Here is a 13,234-nt window from a genome sequence, read left to right on the forward strand (position 1 = left end):
ACGTTAAATGGTGTCAAACATGTATAGTGTGTACACATGAATGGCCATGCTAATCGGGACTTTCAGTCATTGGTAAAAACTTAAATATCGTATCGGGAGAGTGTACCCAGGCGTACTGAAGTGAAGTTAATAGGAAACAATCTTTTTGCCCTCTTTTCAGTTGCGTCAAAAAATCTCCCACCATGACGTCACACCATTGCATCACGGAGACTATCCTTAAGAGCAGAAACAATACCAGATTTGCTTCTGCAATTCTGAAACAATATTTCGGCTGCATCTAACACATACTTGCCAACCTTTGACAAGTGAATTCCGGGAGATCCTGGGCAGGGGTCGTGGTTGGAGGGAGGGGGCGGTGCGTGTCCAATTGCGTCATTTTGGCCCCACCCCTGCGACGAAAATGTCATTTTGTCACGGGGGGCGGGACCAAAATTAGGCGATTCACCACAAATTGCGTCATTTTGGCAGGTAAATTCTGGGAGAGTTGGTAAGTATGATCTAACAATGCATGACAATTTCTCCATCTTGAAAAAACACAATTGTAGCTTCATTAACAGTTAGACCTAAATTGTTGGGCAGCAAAACAGAATGTGAATTCTTTAACTTTATTTCCTACCAGCATGTTACAATTGAAAACAAAGTAGCAACAAACTAATAGGTAAGAGGACACAGAGATAGGCATTTAGGAAGGGTACACACTACAGGTTTTTCACCCGATTATAGTGCCAATCACACAATAAACAACCAGTGGGTCCGATTCTTAAGTGTGTACCCAGCCTTAATATATTTAATACAGCACATTTATTTTATATTTAATGGCTTCCCCATTCCGCCCTTCCAAGGTGCGAATGAACTTCGGCAGTGTACAGTAAGTGCGTGCATAGTCTTTGAAAATAAATAATTGAAATAATTCAATAAATCTACCTCTCCCACCTAATATAATCACAGGTTGAGAATGCCTGGGATCCCAACAAGGCAGGTTTCTCACCTCTACTGACAATGTTTGCCTCTCAGGGCAGAGTATACAGCCTTAATTGAACGCTTGACAGCAAAAGTTGATTGGGCGTCTGTCACGGATAATCTAGTCCGCTGCAAGGACACATGAGGGGGTATATTTACTAAACTGTGGGTTTGAAAAAGTGGAGATGTTGTCTATAGCAGCCAATCAGATTCTAGTTATCATTTATTTAGTACATTCTACAAAATGACAACTAGAATCTGATTTGGTTGCTATAGGCAACATCTCCACTTTTTCAAACCCGCCGTTTAGTAAATCTAGCCCGAGGTGTGATATAAAACAGGGATGAGGTGTCATTCAATAAGAGAGGTGAGGTCTGATAAATAACAGATATGGTGTGATGTATAACAGGTGGGGGGACCAGTGACAGGAAATATTGTAAAATGTGTTATGAATATCAAGTTCGGGTGATGAAGGGGTCTATTTTTATTAAATATGAGGGTATCAATGTAATTTAGGCTTGATGAGGGTTATTTATATATTGTAGGGGCTAATAATGCAAAATGGGTTCTCTTAATTAATTTGAGGAGGCCACATAAATGACACGGCCACTTGCAAGGAAAGAGGCCTATTTATTAAATGTGGTTGTTATTGATTTCATTTTTCAGAAGGTGAATAGAATCTCTGTTGCAATCAGGGCCCCAACTTTGCATGACCCAGCCAAGCAGTAATAGAGCTTAAGCCATCAGCTGCAGGTAGGAGAGAGGTGAAGGGGCTTGAGACACGTGACAATGGGAGAATGGAGGTGGGAGCATATCTGATAAGGGGAGGGGGCATATAGATAAACATACATAATACAACACTAGAGTAAATCATGTTTACCCTTCAAATACCCTTGAGGAACATATGACCTGTATGGTATACTGGGTCATGGGATCTGTGCTGTATATTCGGTTTGTGATCCACATAGGGGATAGATTTACTAAACTGCTGGTTTGAAAAAGTGGAGATGTTGCCTATAGCAACCAATCAGATTCTAGCTGTCATTTTGCAGAATGTACTAAATAAATGATAACTAGAATATGATTGGTTGCTATAGGCAACATCTCCACTTTTTTAAACCCCCAGTTTAGTCAATTTAGCCCTAAAAGGTATAAGGTGTGTGGGGAGATTTTGAAATAGTGATACTAAAGGCAGAGAACGAAGATGGTCAACCTGGGCAATATTGGGTTACTCAATTTGAGCCAATGTATTTGAGACATCATTGCATAGATATATGAGCGTTGTACCACAGTGACCATAATATGGTCAAATATTTTCCCAAGGTTACCCTGGCAGGGGTCAAACAGGGGAGCTAACATTGAGAGGGCAAAGTAGAGGGTTAACTCAGCCATTAATAAAGTGCGGCAAGGATACATACAGCATAAGGACATTTAAGGAATGTGCAGATATTTACAGTAGTGATTGGTCACAATCATCATCATCATCCTATATTTATATAGCGCCACTAATTCCGCAGCGCTGTACAGAGAACACACTCACATCAGTCCCTGCCCCATTGGAGCTTACATTCTAAATTCCCTAACACACACACACACACACAGATAGAGAGAGACTAGGGTCAATTTGATATCAGTCAATTAACCTACCAGTATGTTTTTGGAGTGTAGGAGGAAACCCACACAAACACGGGGAGAACATAGAAACTCCACAGATAAGGCCATGGTTGGGAATCAAACTCATGACCCCAGTGCTGTGAGGCAGAAGTGCTAACCACTGAGCCACTTTGCAGCCCATAACCTCTCAATAACCTCTTGTGGGGGAAAAATGGTGTACAAGACATAGCTATGGGAGGGAGCCAGAACTGACACACATAATCATCTTTAAAGGACAGCTGTAAAGTCTGGCTGTAAAGTCTTACTCCCAAGGATTGGGCCACCAAAGGCTTTCCATCAGGGCGAGGGAGGTTTGAGTTGATGGAAGAATTATAATCATGTTGCCCCTCTTTCAAGGACATGCAGGGCTTACCATTATCTACAATGGGAGACATCCTACCAATGTTTGGATCTGGGTACTAAACAACAGGATATCTTGTGTGGGTGCCCAAATTGGGCAAGATCTGGGCATCTGGTGTAATTCTAGATTTCCAGGAGGGAATTCCCATTATTTATATTTTCAATATAATTATTGCGGAACATTTGGGGACACACATTATTATTTATATTATTATTAATAATAAACTTTATTCATATAGAATCAACATATTACCCAGCAGTTTACAGAGACTGTTTAATAATTTACACCAGTCCCTGCTCCAATAGAGGTTATAGTCTAAATTCTCTAAAACACTAGCCTAAGAATTTGTTTATGAGGTTTGGGAGAAAACAGAGCACCCGGAGGAATCCCACACAATACACAGTCCACAGAAGTTGGGACATGGTCAGAAATAAACTCATAACTCCAATGCTGTGAGGCAGTAATGCTAACCACAGCGCCACCATGTGGCAATGAGCAAGACGTAGAATCGCATTGGTGGCACAGTGCTGCTTTCTACGGCAACAGAGAAGTGACAAACCTGTTCAGTATATCTTTCATTATTCTGCTTTGACAGCCACAGTCTTACAAGTCTCCATTTTTTTTCCTTAATATAACCTGACATATTCAGTGAAGCTGCCTTGGAAGGATCTGCGTGTAGGGCAGCACGGTGGCTTAGTGGTTAGCACTTCTGCCTCACAGCACTGGGGTCATGAGTTCAATTCCCGACCATGGCCTTATCTGTGTGGAGTTTGTATGTTCTCCCTGTGTTTGCATTGGTTTTCTCTGGGTGCTCTGGTTTCCTCCCACACTCCAAAAACATACTAGTAGGTTAATTGGCTGCTATCAAATTGACCCTAGTCTCTCTCTATGTCTGTCTATGTGTGTGTGTGTGTGTGTGTGTGTGTGTGTTAGGAAATTTAGACTGTAAGCTCCAATGGGGCAGGGGCTGATGAGAATGAGTTCTTTGTACAGCGCTGCGGAATTAGTGGCGCTATATAAATAAATGGTGGTGATGATGATGACAACATCACCAGACAGCGGGATAAAGAAAAAGAGACTGTTTGGGGGAATTCAATTGACCGCAAGATATCTTTTAAGACCACGTTAAGCCATTTTAACGCTGTTTTTTTTTTATCATTTTCGAGCAGGTTAACTTTACCCGCAATTCAATTTCATTTTTAACACTCAGGTTTTTTTCATGAAAAGGTCCTCTCACGCTCCAGTAGAAGGTTTATTGAAAGTATAGGGTTGTGCGAGTGGCAGCCACGTTAAAAAACAATTAAATAGCTTTTAATGCGGCACGTTAACAGGCCAATATGTTGTTTTATCTCGCACCTCTTTGGGGGGTGATAAAAATAAAAAACCTAAGAACTATTTGAAATCATGTAATACTGAAAAAAAAAAAAAAGATAAACTATGTTTATCAGTAATGCCTGACATGTAAAAGTTTATTTTCTTGTGAAAAAAATAATGAAAATAAAAAACATAAAAAAATAAAAATCACTAATTTAATATATTTATGTATGTTTTTGGTACAAATATGAATGTACTAATGTGTTTTGACACGGTATAGATGATTCTATAGTAAAAAATAGTTAAATAAAAAAATATGCTAAAGAAAGTACTGTTATGTAAATATTATAAACTAGAATGGTTGTGTAATGCAATCTAATGTATGAAAATGTATGCCAATCCTTTTCATTGTGTTATACATGACCGCATTAAAACTCCCCTAAAAACTCGCAAACACAATGATTAACGCGCGGGGGCAGCGGTCCCTCTTTTTCAATTGAATTGCAGGAGTTTTCACGCTGTGTTATCTAAAAACGGTGGCTATAGCCGTTAAAAACCTGGCTAAATGGGTTTTAAAACCACAAAAGAATTAAACAAGTTTAGTTTATGTTTTAACAAGCTAAATATATTTACCATATAATAAATTGTGTTAACAATAACAATAGAATCAAAAAGTTAAGTTAATTAAAGACAATGGGGCAGATGCAGTTAGACACAAAGGACCGGATTCAATCAGAGGCAACTTGCAGTTTAACAAAGAGCGTGGAACTTGAGCCTAGTTTTGACATGTAGACTGAGCAGGTTTCAGTATACACACAAGTATAATGTACATGTATAATGTAAAATAAATGAAATGCTAAACAGTATAACTATTAGCAAAATATGGTAGGTTTTATAAATAAATAAATTATACTTTGTTTTATATTAAACACATAAATCAGGATGTACTTAATGCGTACTGTACATACAATGCGTTTTTATGTTCTATCTTACTTTTACACACGTGTTCTGTGCTGGCTAGTGGCACACATATGACAAAGACTATGCCATGTTAGTCATCACTATCAGTCGGCACTTGCACCTGTCCTGGCGCAAAGGATAAGGCTGAAACAAATGTACTTAAGACAAACCCAGGACTTGAATCTCGGCCGCGTCTGCGTTGGCACATCCTCTGCAAGTCAATATTGTACTCTGCCTACGTCCATCTCCCTCCCCCGTGTTTCCCTTCAAGTTGTAAGCGTCATTAGCTTTCGGACACGCAATTGCGTTCATTGGCGTAAGGTCTGATGCTGAGCATGCAAAGAGCTACTACACATAAGATACAGCACGGAAATTGAGCGGACCCCTCTCCCCCCCCACGTGAGCCGCCCCCCCCCACCCCAAGCGCTTACCTCTTTCTGTTGTCCTGTCACTGCAGTCCTTCCGCGCCGCGCTGTAAGATCCTCAGTATGGAGATTACTGAGCGCCGCGGAAGGACTACAGTGACAGTGCTCAGCGGCATTGATCGGGCCGGGGGCGCCCCCGCACCTACACCGATCAATAATGCCGCTGAGCACTGTCAAGGGCCCCCTGGATGACCAACGCCCCTGGGCTGTAGCCCAGTTAGACCCCGGGTTAATCCGGCCCTGGTATTTCCCCCCCCAGAAGCAGAGCTGTACATATCTCAAAATGCATTCACCTCTGCATTAGCAGCATATGAACCTGGTTTATGACAAGTCACCAGCAGTAGCAGAGTATTTGCACATGTCCTACTGCAGGCCCTACGTGTCTTTCTGCAGGTCTACAGGAAAGTCCGCTCTATTCCCCCATCCGCCCTCCTCAGTTGGGCATAAGTGGCAAAATTTGCACAAATCTGCGTATCCGCAGCTATTTACCACAAGATGTGCTATGTATCTTGACATCAGTCCCTCTGTGTTCAGTACTAAACTATTAAAATGCCAATTTAATGACAGAGACACTCACATACATACATCAAATCATTAAATAGTAGCCGTACATTACATTGCATGCACCTCAGGATAGAAATGCCGCAGTGCAAGGTTTGGTAAAGCACTTTGAGTCCTAGTGGGAAAAAAGCACTATATAAGCACAATTATTAATATACAAATACAAACATAGGTGGCGCCAAATTCAAATAAAGTCCCGATATAGTTCATGTATTGCATCCAGACACTTCTTCTTGTGTACAAGCAGCTGTGTTGCAATTACACCGATGGTAGGTCCGGCAAGGATATTCTAGGAGGGAGAAGAAAACAAAGTGCCTGATAGTGTATTATTTCTGGAAGTATAGCCAAAAATAAGGCTTTATATTGTATATGTGTACCGGATTTATTCTTGGTTAGGTATATTAAAGTTGTGATCTTCTAGTTGGCTGCTCTCTAAATTGACCCTAGTCTCTCTGTCTGTCTGTGTGTGTGTGTGTGTGTTAGGGAATTTAGACTGTAAGCTCCAATGGTGCAGGGACTGATGTGAGCGAGTTCTCTGTACAGCGCTGCGGAATTAGTGGCGCTATATAAATAACTGATGACGATGATGAATTATTATTATATCTATATCACTGAGCAAGTGCATTTTTGCAGGATGTTGAAGGTGTGGAGAGAGGGTACGCAGTGGGCTGCACTTGAAGTCTCGCACAAGCCCACTTGTGTGTATCCCACTCCTTACATGAACTTCCCAAAATAGTAACCACGTGAGTCCTCTGTGCTCACTGACAGTGCAGTACGACAGCAGGAGGGATTTACTCAGGCTGCTCAATGGATTGAACAGAGGAGAGTCAGAAAGGAGGGGAGGATGCAGAGTAAGAAGGGGAGGAGTAGATGAGAACAAGGCTCCCAGACACATTAACAGAGGGATTGGCTTTAAGAGGCAGAGAGAGCTAGAGAGAAGCAGAGCAGCAGCAGAAGAAGGGATAGGTACAAGGCGAATAAGAGGGAGGGGTGAAGGGAGGAGAGCTCAGTGACTTCATCCAGACCGTGCTTTTTAAGCCTCAGGGTGCAGGACTGTGGGATTCAGAAATCTCTGCAGCAAGACTGTGATATAGCTGATTACAGACTGAATTACACTGCAGATTTGGCCAGCTTGTGGGGGGCTTGGGTATCTCACTGATCCCCCCAAATTTCCTTACTCTTCGACATCCACCGCTGTAACCCATGAGATTCTTCCGGCTTACCTTTAAGTGCTTTGTGGACGGTTTCTGACTTTCCCCCCTCTCCCCTTTTTAATTTTCTATCCTTTTTTGGATTTTTTTCCACGCAAATCTCAATTGCCAAATTGGTTGATTTTTTTTTTTTTTTTCCCTTTAATTTCTTGTACTGTAATTTTTTTTTAATATATTTATAGTATTATTTATTGCAGAGGGGGGCTTGTCAGGTCCAGAAGCAGGTGCTAGTGAAAGGATACTGAGGAGCAAAGAGCCTGGTGGGTTTGTTTAGTCCTTTCAGTCAGAGGGTTGAAGAGCGGTAGCTGGAACGATGATGGATAAGAGGAGATTGTCCTTAGAGAACGGCAGCTACAAAGTAAATGTGGAGGAGAAGAATGGACAACTCATACCGAGCGGGAATGGACATCACACCGACCTGTGTCACAATGGATCCATCAAAGGTGGGATCCTCTTCCCCCCAAAATCCAGGGAGGCCATTCCGGAGAGAGAAACGTGGACTCGGCAGATGGATTTTATAATGTCTTGCGTGGGCTTTGCTGTCGGCCTCGGAAACGTGTGGAGATTCCCCTACCTGTGCTACAAGAATGGAGGAGGTGGGTGTCTGTAAAGTCATAGGATATGACATAAGAACGTAGTAGAGTTTGCCCTTTGCAAATATATGTATTCTGTCTATTCTATTGTGCCCTAGTTTTCCAACCTATCTGCTTTCCTCACCTAAGTTTTAAGCGCAGTACTTACACGACTTGTCTTATTCTTTGCATGTCTTCAGTCTATATTTAAACCACTAGGCTGCCTGTCATCTACCCATCAGTCCCTTGCGCACGTCTTCATTCTGTGCCAACACAACTAGTCTGCCCTGTCCTTACCTAGGACTCCCATCCATACTTGGCAACTAGTCTGCCTAGTCTTTATCCATACTCTCAGCCCATACTGAATGTGTGATGTAGCAGGTGCATAGATAATAGTGCTTTATACATTGCAGTAGGTTCATTCATGCTTCAAATTCAGACGGAAATGGCAAATAGTCCAAAGTTCAAGGACGAGTCGAATACTCAGCTATGATAGGGAGAGCTCTAAAACACATCCCTTTGTGGGTATTAGGAGAGAAATGTTGTCCCTAAGCCCATAATTGAAATTGGACATTTCCTAGATAATATGCAATAACAGCAGTGAGTGGGTTATCCTGAGCTCTGTAATGTTGAATGTTATGGGACTAAACTAGATTATTGCCTAATGCAAATGAGATTTCTCTGTTACTAGGTAAACACAGCTTTTGTATGGTAATCTCATGTAACTTTTCTAAACCAGATAACAACTCCAGACCTAATTTCTATGTGTTATCATGTGGTAGTAACTACTAATTGATATCCTGTATGCTTATCACTATCACTGCCAGTAAAAACAACAACTTTGCATTACAGTGAACTGTTAAAAGATAAAAAAATATTAAAGGGACAGTATGAGTTAAACAAACAAAGGTTTACTATCTATGTCTATGTCTCTTTATCCTGTTCTCTTACTTGGCATTTGAAAGTCATTTCTCAGGGGAATGGCTGCAAAACAAAGAATAGTCTAGTTGACCACATAAATGTTTATAACAAAGTATAAAATACTTTCAGTTGTGTAAGGTTTCCTGTTCATAGTTAATATGTCCTATTTCTTAGTCTACTTCCCCCCTCCCCCCATTGTAAATCTTTATGAAAGACCATATATCTAAATATAATGTCAATAAGCAGACTACATGGTCACAATAGATAAAATGTAGCAGATCTAAGGCAGGAAGCTGATGAAAATGTATATACTACACGATACCTCCAGCCCTGCACGATGTCCTTCCTTAAAAGGGGAGGTCTGGCCTCTATAAAAAGCATCAGTGCGGCTGTCGCAGAGGGGGATGCGGGCCTGGGGCCGGCGCTGCAGGGGTTAAGGGGCTCCTCCAACTGAGCCATGGTCTCCAATTTCTGCTCCTGAATTTCAGGACTCTGTGTTATATCACCGTGTCCAGCAGTATCTATGTCAGCCAGCAGCTGGACGCGGTACAAGGAATAAACAACTGTGCAGGCTGCTCAGTGCGTTCACAGCAGGAGGGGGGAGAGAAGCGCTGCTCAGTCGCTGCGATTAAGGAACACGACCTTTTGGTCTGTTCTTTTACCCAGGGCCGTAATTAGGGCTGTGCGACAGGGGTGACCGCCCAGGGCGCAACGCTGAAGGGGGGCGCAATTTAGGAATATTTTAGGTTAATTTGGTTAAAATTAAGGTCTAGGGGGGTGCCATTTGTCTTTCTCGCCCCAGGCGCTAGAAGTTACGGCTCTGCCTTTACTACTAAAAGTGGACACTGGAAAAGTAAAGGGATGTCCACTGTCCAATCAGCCAGGGTCCTTCCCACCCTCCTTTATGCTGCAGAGTTTTAGCTGCAGATGATAAACTTAAAACACAATAAAATCATATAAAGGATTTACTAGCCATAGTGTAAGTGCACTTATGCTGTGCATAAACTGAGTTTGACTTTACTGGTGAATATAGATAGTGGCTATGTACCTTGCAGTAGGTACATTATTAAAACATCACTCCCTACAAATATGGAATGTAACTACATTCTTCACATGCAGCCGTCCTGCAGAGATAATATAGCTATGAGTCAGTTCTGAAATCCTCACAATGCTAAGGACACATCTGTACTCTGCAGTAACTAACATGACCTTGTTGATATATTAGGCACATTAAGCATAGTTGGCAACATTTGAACCTCATTTCCAGGGATTCTTTGCTGGTGGGAAGGTGCATGCAATCATATTGTGCATACTGCTGCAATCTTCATCATTGCATGTTGGCTGAACATAGGTCTTCATTTACAATCTCATATTTTAAATGTTCTTTAATAAATAATAGCTTACAAAATAGGTATTGAAAACTGCTTTTTATATATAGAATAAGAAGATAGTTGTATTGGACTCCCCTTCTCTCAGCTCTGAAATCCTCTGTTACCTGTGGAGCAGATCTGTGCTATACGTAATAACTAATATTACATACAGCGCAGCTTTGCTCAAGAAACCGAGCAATGGGGACCTATGGATGTTAGTACAAACAGCCCTGTGTATTTAGTGACAGATTTGATGATGTTGACAAACTGAGTATTGTATATGTTGCCTGTTTCAGTTGCCCCGTGGATACAGATGTGATTGATCTAATAAATCCATTTATACATATGCAGGGTTATTATACATAATGGGCCTGATTCATTAAGGAAAGTAAGGCAAAAAAAAGGAGCAAGTTTGCTCCGGGACAAACCATGTTACAATGCAAGGGGTGCAAATTAGTTTATTATTTTGCACATAAGTTAAATATTGTCTGTCCTTCATGTAGCTCACAAATACTTGATAGCTTTATTTGCACACTGAAATTTAAAGTTGATCTAGAACATTCCAGTCCCATCTATAAATCTGCCATCACATTTTAAATTTATCCCCCCCCCCCTTCTAATGCAACATGGTTTTGCCAAGGTGCAAAGTTACTCTTTTTTTGTGCTTTATTTTCCTTAATGAATCAGGCCCAATATGCTTGCCATAGTGACCTGTTTGTCTCGGACAGTGCTCCGTTCCTGTTTTACCTACTTTGTTCCCTATTAAATTACCCTGAACTCAGTTAAGCAATTGATGTTCAAAAGAAAACCAATAAAAACAACTCTACCATAAATGATTTAATTCAGCCCAGGATAATTTAGTTGTGAAATTGGTGCAAAAGAATCAGTAGTAAATGATTAAGTAAATAAATGTATCTGGCTTAGTTTTATAACTTTCCTGCAGGTTATATGATGGTCAGAGGCACAATATTGAACCTGTAAGCAATCCTGTGACTACTCGCACTGGTTTCCAGGGATGGGCAAAAGTACAAATGACTAAGAGCCGATAAAACATTTGCTTTCGTAAAAGCTTATTGCAGATTGTTTACTATGGGTTTCTGCATATATGCATTATGGGTGTGCATAGTGGTTAGCATTGCTGCGAGTCGCCAGGGCACTTTCTGTGCGGAATTTTTGCATGTTCTGCCCTGTTTGCGCGTTTGCTCCAGTTTCCTCACAGAGTCCAAAATCATTACTGGTAGGTTAGTTGACTTCTAACAAAATGGACCTTAGTGTATGTTTATGTGTTAGAAAATGTAGACCGTAAGCTCCAATGAGGCATGGACGGATGTGAAGGATTAAATATTATCAGTACAATGCTGTGTAATATATAGGAACTATAAAGGATTCTAGCTATCATTTATCTTGTACATTCTACAAAATGGGAGCTAGATTCTGATTGGTTGATAAATCTACCTCTAAATATGTTAGTTGGCCGCCACCTACTTGTTTCATAGCCTCGGGTACATTATGAAGTTAGAAGAAGGCTGCCATTTGCTATACTCTGTCAGACCTATACATCCCTCCCAATCCCAGTATAGAATCCATGACCCTAGCCGTGATATTCACGTAGCCTGCCTAGCAGGACTAAGAGATGGGTTAATCAGTAACTAGTTAGGTCTTGCAACTCAGTTCAGATAAGAAGGAAAGACAGTTCTGAGTCACCTTGAATGGTGTGTGTGGGAATTTTATTTGAAGTATTTGTAGGTTCCAGCAAGAACAGAAATGACATTTGTAGTGCTGATCACTGGGGCTGAATACACAAGGGATGACAACACAACATGTGTCCCTACAGTCAGTAACTTGAATCCACCACGAACAGCGATCCATTTGTTCAGAAGCCCTGAGCTTGCCAAAGATTACTTTGCAAATTCATTAGCTAAAATGCCCAACTGTAAACCAAAAACTGTAGAACAAATGAGGCCGATGCCAGCACATGTGGCTGGTAACCCGAGGAGCTATCAAAGCGGCAGCAGCTGCTCCTGGTACAGCCTACCCATTACCTAGTTTCCTACTCTCCTGGAATGTGTCGGGATACTCTTTAATTAGGGAGACTTCCCTGACTCTTGAGAGAGCCGGCAATGCTCCCCTGCTGCCTGCAAGGTGGGCGTTAATGTGCTGTGGTGATGAAAATTATGGCGTCTGTCTCAGTGGGCAGGGATGTGTGGGCGCAGTTAGCGTTGTAATCTGTCTATCCCGCCCACTTGGTATGAATGGCGTTACTAAGGCGCGTCCACTTCGGTTTTCGGACCTCCTCACCTGCCCCCAGAGGACAAGTATAACCAATATACATAACAATGCAAATCATTAAAGGTGACTAGTAGTGACATACCTGAGGCATCATTTGCAGTAATGTGCAATAAACCATAGCGATCACTCAGATATAAGGGGCCTATTTAAGTATCTTAAACCCATTGTGCCATATCATTGCAATATAAAATAAATTTTAAGACGTAAATAAGCCCACTATGTTCACAGTCACTCTTCTGTACTGGTTTGCCAAGAGAAATGTGTTTCTCTAGAAGAGCAGGCACACCATGACTGACAGATTTGCAGGCCTGCTTTGCAGAAATGCACTGTGCAGATAGGTTGAATCCTGCACCGACAGTGACCAATGTGGATTCAGCAATTTAACACGTATCATATCCCATCAGGGCACTATTCTTAAGATGGGGATTGTGCTGCAGAAGTCTGTGTTGTAGTGGGGATGTAATAGTTTATTTTGCAGTGGAATGTCAGGGCATAGACACTGTATATTACCTTCATGTTTCAACATTTTGGAGTTTCCTAGTCCGCTAAGTTTCTGCTACTGTAATGAGTGAAAGGACTTGTGTAACAACTGTGTTTATCCACAGATTGACCCCCTCCCCAATCCCCCACAGTTTGG

The 13,234-nt window shown here is 41.5% G+C and overlaps 1 protein-coding gene across 1 annotated transcript in view; it reads left to right on the forward strand.

The window, feature by feature from the left end:
- The first annotated feature begins 7,180 nt into the window (after positions 1-7,180).
- Positions 7,181-13,234, forward strand: part of SLC6A8 (solute carrier family 6 member 8) — a 53,534-nt gene continuing 47,480 nt past the window's right edge. Inside the window, exon 1 of the mRNA XM_075184968.1 lies at positions 7,181-8,041. Within this exon, the coding sequence (XP_075041069.1) occupies positions 7,759-8,041 (283 nt within the window). The 5' untranslated portion in view covers positions 7,181-7,758. The remainder of the gene's footprint in view (positions 8,042-13,234) is intronic.

The sequence above is a fragment of the Mixophyes fleayi genome, chromosome 9, assembly GCF_038048845.1.
Source record: "Mixophyes fleayi isolate aMixFle1 chromosome 9, aMixFle1.hap1, whole genome shotgun sequence".
NCBI classification, from domain to species: Eukaryota; Metazoa; Chordata; class Amphibia; order Anura; family Limnodynastidae; genus Mixophyes; species Mixophyes fleayi.